The sequence below is a fragment of the Epinephelus lanceolatus genome, chromosome 18, assembly GCF_041903045.1.
Source record: "Epinephelus lanceolatus isolate andai-2023 chromosome 18, ASM4190304v1, whole genome shotgun sequence".
Classification (NCBI taxonomy): domain Eukaryota; kingdom Metazoa; phylum Chordata; class Actinopteri; order Perciformes; family Serranidae; genus Epinephelus; species Epinephelus lanceolatus.
This window is the reverse complement of record NC_135751.1, coordinates 1,112,781-1,125,254: the sequence shown is the minus strand read 5'-3', so window position 1 is coordinate 1,125,254 and position 12,474 is coordinate 1,112,781. Positions and strand designations below refer to the sequence as shown.

The following is a 12,474-nucleotide window of genomic DNA, read 5'->3' as shown; positions in this document are numbered from 1 at the left end:
CTAATAATACTAATACTAATAATAATAATAATAACAATAATAAGAACTTTAATTTATATAGCGCCTTTCAAGAAACCTAAGGTCACTTTACAATACATAGTAATGAAACAATAACACCAACAGAACAGTGCAATAAAACACAAGCATGGCAAAAACATTCTGCACAATCACTGCCAGGTTAGGAAACATTTTAGCATGCTCCTTCCACCACCATAAAATCTCAAAAGGATCCTCCTTGGGTGTCTTGAACTAGATGTAAGCTGCCACCTCATCCTCAGGCTGCAAAGTTTCATGGCTGGAGTCCTCCATGTCGGTGATGAATGTGATGATGGGGTCAAAGGTTTGACTAGTGTCATTGACTTTCAAAATAAAAGGAATTGTGGCATGATAATAGTGATTTAGATGTATATATATCACACAGTTCATTTTTACCTGTGCTCCATATATATATATATATATATGTATACAGTACAGGCCAAAAGTTTGGACACACCTTCTCATTCAATGCGTTTTCTTTATTTTCATGACTATTTACATTGTAGATTCTCACTGAAGGCATCAAAACTATGAATGAACATGTGGAGTTATGTACTTAACAAAAAAAGGTGAAATAACTGAAAACATGTTTTATATTCTAGTTTCTTCAAAATAGCCACCCTTTGCTCTGATTACTGCTTTGCACACTCTTGGCATTCTCTCCATGAGCTTCAAGAGGTAGTCACCTGAAATGGTTTCCACTTCACAGGTGTGCCTTATCAGGGTTAATTAGTGGAATTTCTTGCTTTATCAATGGGGTTGGGACCATCAGTTGTGTTGTGCAGAAGTCAGGTTAATACACAGCCGACAGCCCTATTGGACAACTGTTAAAATTCATATTATGGCAAGAACCAATCAGCTAACTAAAGAAAAACGAGTGGCCATCATTACTTTAAGAAATGAAGGTCAGTCAGTCTGGAAAATTGCAAAAACTTTAAATGTGTCCCCAAGTGGAGTCGCAAAAACCATCAAGCGCTACAACGAAACTGGCACACATGAGGACCGACCCAGGAAAGGAAGACCAAGAGTCACCTCTGCTTCTGAGGATAAGTTCATCCGAGTCACCAGCCTCAGAAATCGCAAGTTAACAGCAGCTCAGATCAGAGACCAGATGAATGCCACACAGAGTTCTAGCAGCAGACCCATCTCTAGAACAACTGTTAAGAGGAGACTGCGCGAATCAGGCCTTCATGGTCAAATAGCTGCTAGGAAACCACTGCTAAGGAGAGGCAACAAGCAGAAGAGATTTGTTTGGGCCAAGAAACACTAGGAATGGACATTAGACCAGTGGAAATCTGTGCTTTGGTCTGATGAGTCCAAATTTGAGATCTTTGGTTCCAACCGCCGTGTCTTTGTGAGACGCAGAAAAGGTGAACGGATGGATTCCACATGCCTGGTTCCCACTGTGAAGCATGGAGGAGGAGGTGTGATGGTGTGGGGGTGTTTTGCTGGTGACACTGTTGGGGATTTATTCAAAATTGAAGGCACACTGAACCAGCATGGCTACCACAGCATCCTGCAGCGACATGCCATCCCATCCGGTTTGCGTTTAGTTGGACAATCATTTATTTTTCAACAGGACAATGACCCCAAACACACCTCCAGGCTGTGTAAGGGCTATTTGACCAAGAAGGAGAGTGATGGAGTGCTGCGGCAGATGACCTGGCCTCCACAGTCACCGGACCTGAACCCAATCCAGATGGTTTGGGGTGAGCTGGACTGCAGAGTGAAGGCAAAGGGGCCAACAAGTGCTAAACACCTCTGGGAACTCCTTCAAGACTGTTGGAAAACCATTTCAGGTGACTACCTCTTGAAGCTCATGGAGAGAATGCCAAGAGTGTGCAAAGCAGTAATCAGAGCAAAGGGTGGCTATTTTGAAGAAACTAGAATATAAAACATGTTTTCAGTTATTTCACCTTTTTTTGTTAAGTACATAACTCCACATGTGTTCATTCATAGTTTTGATGCCTTCAGTGAGAATCTACAATGTAAATAGTCATGAAAATAAAGAAAACGCATTGAATGAGAAGGTGTGTCCAAACTTTTGGCCTGTACTGTGTGTATATATATATATATATATATATATATATATATATATATATATATATATATATATATATATGAACATATTTTTACCTGTTACACAGCTTGCCTCAGGCTTCTTGTGTGCCTGTAAACATATTAATTGTCTCTCTATAAGACACTTCAACTGTACATAATGCAGAAAGTAGGGCATCTAGGAGAAATATAACCCCAGGGGCAAATGGTGTCAGTTACATAACAGTCAGTTAAATAGAAACAGGTGGTTTTGTATTTTATAGCTCAGACTCATGGTTGTTGTGACATAGAAAACTCCGTAAGTGTTTCCAGGTTATGGAATTTTTTGTGTAGTGTTATAATTTCATCAGTAAAGTGAAACATGACTTGTTGAAGTTGCCTTTATATTCAGAACAAGTCAGCAGAGTTAGTTGGATTTTGCATGTGAGACATATAAACTGGCAAAACAAGTTTGCACATTTAAAGGCAGCAAGAAAAGGAAGAACTGTTGCTCTCCCAAAAGCGGTGACCTAACATTTGTTACACTGTGTCACTGCAACCCTAGGCCTCATTCACAAATCTCCTTCTAAGTTTTCTCTTAAATTTGTTCTTAAGAAAGGTCCTAAGAAAAAGCTACGTCAGATTCATTATGTGTTCTTAAACCACAGAATTGTTTGCACGTGTGTTCTTATCACATTGTCTTCATAAGTTGAAAGCATAGGTAAACGCCCTGTAAATCCCCATTAAAGAGCATGAAACTGCAGGGCTGTGTACAAACAGTAGCCCCTTTTACACTGCCAGATTTTCCGCGAATGTTGGGCCGATTTGCCGGCCAGCTGCCAGTGTTTATACACACAGAGGCGGAATGGCGAGTTGATCCGATGCGTAGTCATATTGGTGGAACCCTTTAAGTTTAAACAGACCGAGGCGGTGGATAAACAGGAAACAGCTGATAGCAGGAATTAGTGAGCAGCTAGTAGCAAGAGGGAAACGCAAACCTGACAGACACTGTAAAGATGAGCAACTGAGGAGACAGGGAATTGCGCGCCCTCCTTGCCCTCATAAACGAAGAGGCCATTAGCCGTCAGATGACGGGGATGGTGAAGAACGGGCCGACTTACGAGAGAATCTGACTACCACCGCCTGACTAGCCACGGCTTCCCTCCCACGTAACTGGTTACGTCACACGCTGAGCTACACGTTTTGTTACTTGCTCACGCCCCCCAATGCCCCGAAAAAGGCGCATTCTGTATAAACAAAATTAGGTAGGCGGCAATTTTCCGAACTCCCCAATTTTGTTTTTATACTGCCAATGCTGAAAAAAGACTGATTGGGCTTTCCTGCAAATTTGCACAATTCCTATCTGAAAAGGGCTAGTGAAGAAGAAGACATGTTGAGAAAATTAAATCAAGAATGCCCGAACGAAAGTCTGAAGAGGGTGGACTCCAACCATAGCAACCAAGACTAAATCAAAACCTAGTATATGGCTGGAACTTGTGTTAAAGCTTTTGATTTGAAAGGATAGCTTTTAATTTGAAATAGAATGTGGCAGTATTTAATCAGTCACAGACTTTCACTTCCAGCCCTGAACTCACTGTCGCAGTCCAGGCAAAAACCTGATGTAAATACATGTTAAAATAGAGAGAGTGGGGGCGTCTGTAGAATAGTGGATAGTGCCGGCGCCCCATGAACAGAGGCATTGCCTCGTTGCAGCGGTTGCAGGCTCGAGTCTGGCCTGCGACCCTTTGCTGCATGTCAGTCCCCACTCTCTCTCTGTCTCCCCATTTCACACACTGTCCTATCAATTAAAAGCAAAAAGCCCAGAAAAATAATCTTTAAAAAAAAAAAAATAGCGAGAACGAGAGTGAGAGCGAGAGCGAGAGATGTACAAATATTATTGTAAATTAAGTCCTATAATATTATATGTGTAGAATTAACAAAAACACAATAACCAAAATTTTTTCATGAACATGTCAGCTCAAAATGTGCGTACGTTTGCTCTTGAGTGTGCGTAGATTGTGTTCTTACTTTAAAAATAAATCCCAGAGGAGAAAACATGGGTGAATGTCAGAATCTTTGTGAAAACTTAGTAAGTGGATTTTAAGAAGAAATGTCTGCATCTATTGTTGGTAAGTAAGGCCTATTGTTTTAATAATAAGTTGTACTTATGGTTCTAACAAACTGTTTCCTGCTCACAGAGCTGGATTCCCAAGATCATCAAGAAACGAGTCTGCACCACTTTTGTTGAAGACTCTTTCAGGTAATCTGTCCTCTGTCTTGTCAAAAATGCAAAGATATGACATGAAAGTCATAAGGAATCAATATTTTTTGATGATGTGCTACTGTGACTTTAATGTTTTTCTGATCATAACCCTCTTGGTTGAGGGTTATTATGATTTTACTAAACTTAAACTCTACATCCCTGTCCCCCTTCTCTTTTGTATCGACATGCTTCAACTTGGTTGAATGATACACAAGATTTATTTTCATTGCTATGCTGATGACATACAACTTTATATGTCCATCAAATTGGCATCCACCAGCAGTCTGATGTCCTTAAATATGTCTTACTGACATCAAATGTGGTTGCCGTACAAACACTTCCTCCAACTCACTGAAGAAAAATCAGAAATAATCTTGTTCAGGTCATTGAACACGTCACAATATATAAAGTTAATAACCTGGCTCCTGTCATTGAGCCTGGTGCCAGAAATTTAGGAGTTATCTTTAATTCTAATCTCACTTTTGATCATCAGGTCAACAAAGTTGTTCAGTCCTGGGGCCTCATTTATAAAACTCAGTGGAGACTCCACTTTCAATTTTTGTGTATGTACAAATGAGGTAGTGTACACTGTAAAATCCGATTAGTTATCATTACTTAAAAAAAGCATGCAAACCGATTGCACTGAAAAAAACAAGTAAAAACAAATAGGTATTGTAAGTTTTACTAACTAGTGCTTCTTTAGTAGAGTACACTTAAACATGAGTTAAAGCAACTAAAACAATCAAGTAGAGTGTACTTGATAACTTAGTAAAGACTACTCAATTACTATTTTAATCTACTAAATTATTGCATGCAAAATTTACTCTGTGTGTAGTCCGTACAACACACTTATCTAAGTTGGACTAACTTATGTGACATTCCCTGTAACTTAGCATTTCTAAGTTATATTTACTTGATCAGCAATCTGACTTTCTTGCTAAAACCATGCAAACCGATTGCCTCGAAAAAAGCAAGTAAATGTTACTTCAGTAACCTAAGTGCTTCAAATATCTATACATGAATGAAAAACAGATTCCAATCTCCTAAAATAATCCAGTTAAAGGACAACTTCGGTATTTTTCAACCTGGGCTCTATTTCCCCATGTGTATGTGTGCGTATGATTCATGGGTACCACTCGTTCTAAAATTGGTTCAGTATTGAGGCGCGAAACGAGGTAAAACGGTAATGGGGGCAAATGCATCCCAGATCGCCAGTGCTATCTCTGTAGATAGCACATTGTAGCGGCCCTGGGGCAGTGGTGAGTGTAAATGAGTGGAGTCAGCTGTCAGTCAGTGTTGGAGCAAAGAGGGGGAGGGTGTCCCCGCTTGGTACAGTAAATGAGTATGTGTGAAAAAAGCACTTTTATACCGGACGCATTTGCCCCCATTACCGTTTTAGCTCGTTTCGCGCCTCAATACTGAACCAATTTTAGAACGAGTGGTACCTTTCACGCTTGTCTGTCCTATCGATTAAGGCTAAAATGCCCCAAAAAATATCTTAAAAAAAAAAAAAACATTTAAGATTTTTTGAGGCATTTCTGCTTTATTTGATAGTGACAGTAGAGAGACAGAAAAGGCAGGTGAGAGAGAGGAGGTGACATGCACCAAAGCGCTCCTTCCAAATCAAACCCCAGCTGCTGTGGTTTGGACTCGGCCTTGATATGTAATTCGTCTCTACCAGGTGAACCACCAGACAAACCAAATGCATCTGCATTTAAAACTTAGATTTTTATTTTTTTTAAATTTTTTTAAGTCAGATATGCAAGGTCAGGAGCGCCCTGTTGGCTCATCTGGTAGAGTGTGTATCACATATTAAGGCTGTGTCCTTACCGCAGCGACCCTGGGTTTGAATCCGACCTGGGCCATTTGCTGCATGTCATCCTCTCTCTCTCCCCTGGATTTCCTGTCTCTCTCCGCTGGATAACTCAAAATAATGCAGAAACCACTAAAAATATATGTACACGGTCTTGTATTTAAATAACTCAGTTTTGGAGATGAAAGGTGCATTCCTCTCACTTCACAGGTGCTAGGCTGGTAACCCTGTTGGCATACACCGAACTGTTAGTTAGCAAGCAGCCCATAATGTTTGTACTGAACTCATGGATATGTATTCGGCATTACATTTTTTTTATATCTCACTCTCAGTGAGATACTGATAAATACAAAGCTAATTCCCCCAGAACTGTATGCGCTCCTTTAAGATGTAACTATGAGAACTTACGAAGCAGGCTTTGTAGAAGTTACTGGGGTCATCACCAAGTAGAACAGGGAGGCCTCGGAGTACAATGGTGCGCATTGCCATTACATCTGGTTTCTAGAATTGGATGATGAACAAATTAAGCTCAAGATAATGCAGCATTCAAAAGTTACAGTACAAAAATGTTTGTGAAAGTCTATATAAAACAAGTGTCAACACATTGTTTGACAGTGCAACAGTCTGTTCTTCCAGGCCAAAAACTAGCTTCACACCATTAGAATGCACCCCCACCCACTCAAATTCATTACAACTGTTCACATACTGTATTTCCCCAAATAATAGCCGGGGCTACTATTAACAAAAAAATAGTTTGGGACCAGGCTACAAATAGGGGCAGGCTACTATTTGATGGAGGCTTTTTTTTTTTTTTTTTTAATCTTACAGCCAAATTTTAAAATACTGTAATGAACTGGTCCACGTTAAGGCCTGAACATACTCGGGCGGAACGTACGTGGAGCAGACTCCGCGGACGTCCGCAAGCTCAGATTTTACGACCGTGCAGACTCCGCTCCGCGCACCAGTGACTGCTCGGCATGTATTTTTCACATCGATGCGCAAGAATTGTGGGTAATGTAGTGTGTTTCACTGACATTTTTATAGTAAACTACAACGTGGAAGTGCGCTCGACTATGGAAGCCCGAATGACTGCGGACATTCCTCACGGAGTCCGCTCCGCTTATAGTACGCCTGAGTATGTTCGCGCCTTTACTGTTATGTCTGTTACATGTATGAAAGATAGTTCAGAACAGATACTGTACTGTTAAGTTGAAGCACTGATATTTCAAGAGTGTTAGTAAACTGTTAAGTTAAAGTGCTGGTATTTCCTGATTGTCGGTGACCACGTCATGTTCAGTGATGCTGCAGCTAGCCCTTTGCTCCTCCCTCTCCCCCTCGTCCTCTCCTGTCCACTTCTGTCAGTGAGTGTGTATGTCGCTGGGTCGAAACTACTTCAAGAAAAAGAGGATTAAGTGCTTTTTTCTGACCTTTTCCACAGTGGTTACGTTGTAAATATACTAATAAACACTCACACTGTGCCAGATTACGTTTAAATGCGCTGTGCGATTGTGTCGCTCTGAAACTGTTCCGCTGCAGCTGCAGCATCTCATCTCATCTCATGCCGTCTCGCCTGGATCAGCAGCAATCATAATGAATGCTGTAAAACCGCAAATTAAAGCCACCGGCTTATAAAAGGGGCTGGCTCTTATTTATTAAAAATTGTTTTAGACCCGGCTACTAAAAGAGGCCAACTGTTAATAAATAATAAAATTTAATAAATAATTAAATTGAGGAAATACGGTAATAGCATTATAACCATGAGAAAGGTAGCATCCCCCCCAAAAAAATACTACTGGTGCCTCTCCAGCCATGTCCCATCTTCTCCCCTCTAACCACTGAAAGCAGCAAAACAACAATCACTATTTGAAGTCAACTTAGCATGAGCAATAAAGACAGAAGAAGCCTTTCATAGACTTAGCCCTGAATCAATTTGTTGCACCAACTCAGTCAGGGTCTCTCCCACACTTCCTCTCTTGGACTTGAAGATCATGACAAAGCGTGGTGTGTGGTGGTCCAGGGCATCAAAAAAGTCCATCTGTAGGTTTTTGGTGACTGTCCTGTTGAACTCTGCAAACACCTACAACACAAAATAAAGAATGAGCCGATTTCTCACTCATTGTTTGTCACAGGTCGCTTAATGTGACTTACAGCTTATCATAGCTCGAGAGGGACAAGGAGAGGACTCGTTCATCGGTGCACTCTGTGAGGCCACAGACCGGTGCGCAACATCAGCTTTTCAGCAGACTCACAACTGCAGTCGAATTAACACAGAGCAAACGACTCCTCTAGTCCATGTAAATTTGACTATGGCCGTGTGGTGGATTGCGGCAGCCCTAACGTTTAATGTACACACCCCAACTGTTGCTTTCACTCATGTAACTTATTTTTCCTTCACCCACGCTGTATTGAAGGTAAAAATGTGTAACTTACCGCTGGGTACCGTTTAACGTTACACCCAACACGTAAATGACGCAGCTTCACAGTTAGCTTTACTGTTAGCTTTTACAAGCAAGTTAACTTATTGTTGCTGTGGCCTCTTGTCACCCTTCGCCATTTCTCCAAGGAAGACAGTGACAGTGCATTACGAACCTCATTTAACCTTGTCTCTACATCAAACACATTCATGCTGCGTTCACTGAAAATCGTAATTTCCACGTTACAAATTTCTAAAGTCTGACCAAAATGCCTTCGTTGTCAACTTGGGGGAAAGAGAAAACTCATGCTACAACATTTCAAATGTGGGACTTTCAAAGCTAGGGAACAGTTAAAGTAGGTTTTAAGCAGATCATGGGATGACGGTGGGGAAACCGCCAAAACATGCCTGAACCATGGCCTGAACAGGCTCTGCTAGTCACATATTAGCCGTTCCTGTTTGTCAGCTAGTGTTAGCTAGCTAATGCTAACATAGTCATAGCAGGCATTAAAACACATTAACAGACAAACTTGCTTGATAACTTACCTTATTATTCTTCGAAAGAGTCGAGTCGAGTCGAAATCCAGAGTCTCTGAAGGGTCGCTGAAGGGTCTCTTCAGCAGGTCAGCACGCTGCCCTGTCTGTCTGCTGGTGGGAGACTCTATTGCGCATGCGCATTTCATCCTTTTTGAATTTAATGGTTCTCATCCCACCTTGCACCCCAGCCTCTTATGCTACTTATTGTTGCAAGTGAGGTTAACTCAAAATAAAGTAATCTTCACTCTAAACACTAAGGGCCGAATTCACAAAGAATGAACTGCGGCCACTGATAGCACCTTGAATTGCACTTCATTTGCACCCTCAGTTTGCTCCGTCTTAACGTCCTATTCACAAAGGATATTGCGCTAATGATATACCAGCACAAACACGCCCACAAAGTTTGGCAGCTGAGTGCAGTTTGCCCCTGATTTGCCCCTGATTGCAATAAGCCACACATGGCAAAGTATAAATGCTGGCTTTGCGCCAAGAACATCGTGGCAGAACAATGGCAGACTGAATACTGAATACTGTATACCCTCATGTAGTGATGTCTGCTGGTGAGTCAGTCTTACAGTGTCGGATGGGTTGAGGCTGTGGATTTGACCAAGTTTGACCACTTTATCACTATTCCCTCTCACTTGTAGCTGTTTTTTCATTATCTTTTGAATTTCATATGAATTATGGAACCGTTTTTTGTTCACGTTTGTTTCCCCCATTTCGTAAAATAAATTATTGAAAGTTGCTTTTGAAGTGCGTGACAGAAGTGCGTTTTGAGAACGACCGCAGACTGTCACCTGTTCAACGCATCAGTATCTTCGGATGCCATTAAAGTAATAATGATTATAATAATAATGTCAAAATATTATTTACAGACTGATTTAACAGACGATCACTGCTGCTACGATCACTGGAAAGTCTGGGCGAGAGGCTTCCACAGAGGAGCGCCCAGTTTGCACCAGCTTTCTAAAGACGTTATTTACTTCACTCAAACTGCGTGTGGCTATTAGCGCTGGTGTTAGTGAATTAGACGTTGTTTATCAGTGAGGCTCATTTGCATAGAAAGGGGCAATTTTTGCGCCAAATATATGCATATTACCTCATTTAAATACGTGCAAATAACACCGGCGCACCGAGACGCAATCTGCTTGGCAGCGCAGCTAGTGGAGCATTTCACCCTCTGCGCGTGCTTTGTGAATCTGTTTGCTCCATTTTTTAGCAGCCGCAAAAGCCACGCAATCCTTTTGTGAATTCGGCCCTAAGTATTTTGCTTTTTTTTTACCATGCAATTAACTGTTACTTCATAAATACCAGTAATAACTGCATTTTGTTGATAACAGTGAATCGGGGGGGGGGGGGGGGGGGGGGGGGGGGGGTTAGGGAGCACATATTGTAGTGGGGTAAAAAAATAACAGATAATGCAACAAGTGGAAAAACATGTTGCTGCTGCAGTGAATGCAATAAGTTCATCAAATAGGACAGTGCCTGGCATTTAAAAAAGTGGTCAGATTTAAAGGTGTATGCACATTTGGAGCCCTTTTTTGTGCGTTAGCAATGGTTGTTTCAACAATCTAATATATATATATATATTTTTTTACCATTATCTGACTAGGAGAGAGTTGTTTATGATTTCCTCCCCTCCAATATTGATTATACAGCCCTTATACCCCAAAAAAGTTGGGATGTTGTGTAAAACAGAATGCAATGATTTGCAAATTCATTTCAAACAATATTTAACTGAATACACTACAAAGACAAGATATTTAATGTTCAAACTGATAAACTATTATTGCTAATAATTTATGGATTTCACAATCTACAATCCATAACATCATCAAAAGATTCAGAGAATCCATAGAAGTCTGCATATAAGGGGCAAGGCTGAAAACCACCATTAACTGCCCATGACCTTTGACTCCTCAGGCTGCACTGCATTAAAAACTGACATGACTGTATATGGGCATGGGTTACTACATGGGTTTAGGAACAAACAAAATCATGGTCAGGAAACACAGTTCATCGCTGTATTAACAGATAATAAAGTGAAAGCCTTATATCAACAACATCCAGTAACAGTGCCGGCTTCTCTGGGCCTGAGCTCATCTGAGAAGGACTGACACAAAGTGGAAAACTGTGCTGTGGTCTGATGAGTCCACATTTTAGATTGTTTTTGGAAATAATAGATTTTGTGTCTCCAGGTTTAAGAGGAGAAGTTCAAGTTCAGTTCTCAAACTATAAATATCTTATCTTTGTACTGTATTCAGTTCAGTATACTGTAGGTCAAAATGATTTGCAAGTCACTACATTCTGTTTTTGTTTACATCTTACACAGTGTTCCAATTGTTTTTGGGAATCTGGGTTGTAGTAGCTTTCCATACCTGCCTGAGTGGCAAATGCTGCTCATGCCTTCGAGATCCCATAACACCGATTTTAGCCTTTTTTCATTGGCTTCCATTTGAGTTTAGAATTGAGTTAAGCTTGCACTCATTACTTTAAAAGCACTTAATACAGTATGGATACAGCTTTTGGACCCATGAGTACCCAATCTCAGATCTTCCACCAAAACTCTGCTGCAGTTTTCTGATTTAGTCTTAAAACTGAAAGAGTGGCTTGTGGATTTGCTGTCAGGGTCACCCAAACTCTGGAACAGCCTTCCTTGTTTAGATTCAGCGTAGAGAGAGAGATTAGCTTTGTACCAGCTATGAACCACTAAGTAACTGTTTCATTACCACAAATGCATTTTGAATTGACTGAGGGCATTTGAGGTACTATCAACCAAAAAGTAACGTTTGTGTGGGTTTGTTTGTTGTTGTGTGTCAGTAATGGAGCATTGTGCCAGTGTGGTGGTGTGCGGCACGTGCATGACTCTGTGGCAACAGCGGACTTCTTTGGAGCTGCCATTGTCACTCAGTGGGACAGCAGGCAGCACTCTTCAGAGTCGCCCACTGATGCCTTTGGAGAGCTGGAGTTTGCTGGTGCTGGACGCAGACACAGTCATGTAAGTGGCACGCACGCACGCACGCACACACGCACACACACACACACACACACACACACACACACACACTTGCTTGTCTCTATCCTCAGCTAATGTAATGAATAAAGTTAACGGTTGCAGGACGGGTGGCATGATGGATTAACATATATTTTTAGCATCCCATGCATCTTTTTTTCTGTTATTATACATCCAATCCTGACCCAACTAAATATGACAGTGTGTTTGGCATTCACTCCCTGAAGATGTTCCTCCACCTCAGAATTGTTGAAGTTTTTTTTAAGTATGGTGTCAATCAACAAGTACTTTCAACTCATGAGGACAATGGGATTCATTCCAGGAACATAGGTGTGAACAACTATGCAATTATTAGGGCCTTT

At 41.1% G+C, this 12,474-nt stretch overlaps 1 protein-coding gene across 5 annotated transcripts in view; it reads left to right on the top strand.

Moving 5' to 3' along the window:
- The window catches only part of trpm4a (transient receptor potential cation channel, subfamily M, member 4a), a 222,187-nt gene that overhangs the window by 38,746 nt on the left and 170,967 nt on the right, over positions 1-12,474 (top strand). For all 5 annotated transcript variants that reach the window (XM_033643742.2, XM_033643746.2, XM_078161183.1 and 2 more), the window contains exons 2-3: positions 4,272-4,333; positions 11,920-12,097. In XM_033643742.2, coding sequence (XP_033499633.1) covers positions 4,272-4,333; positions 11,920-12,097 — 240 coding nt within the window. The remainder of the gene's footprint in view (positions 1-4,271; positions 4,334-11,919; positions 12,098-12,474) is intronic.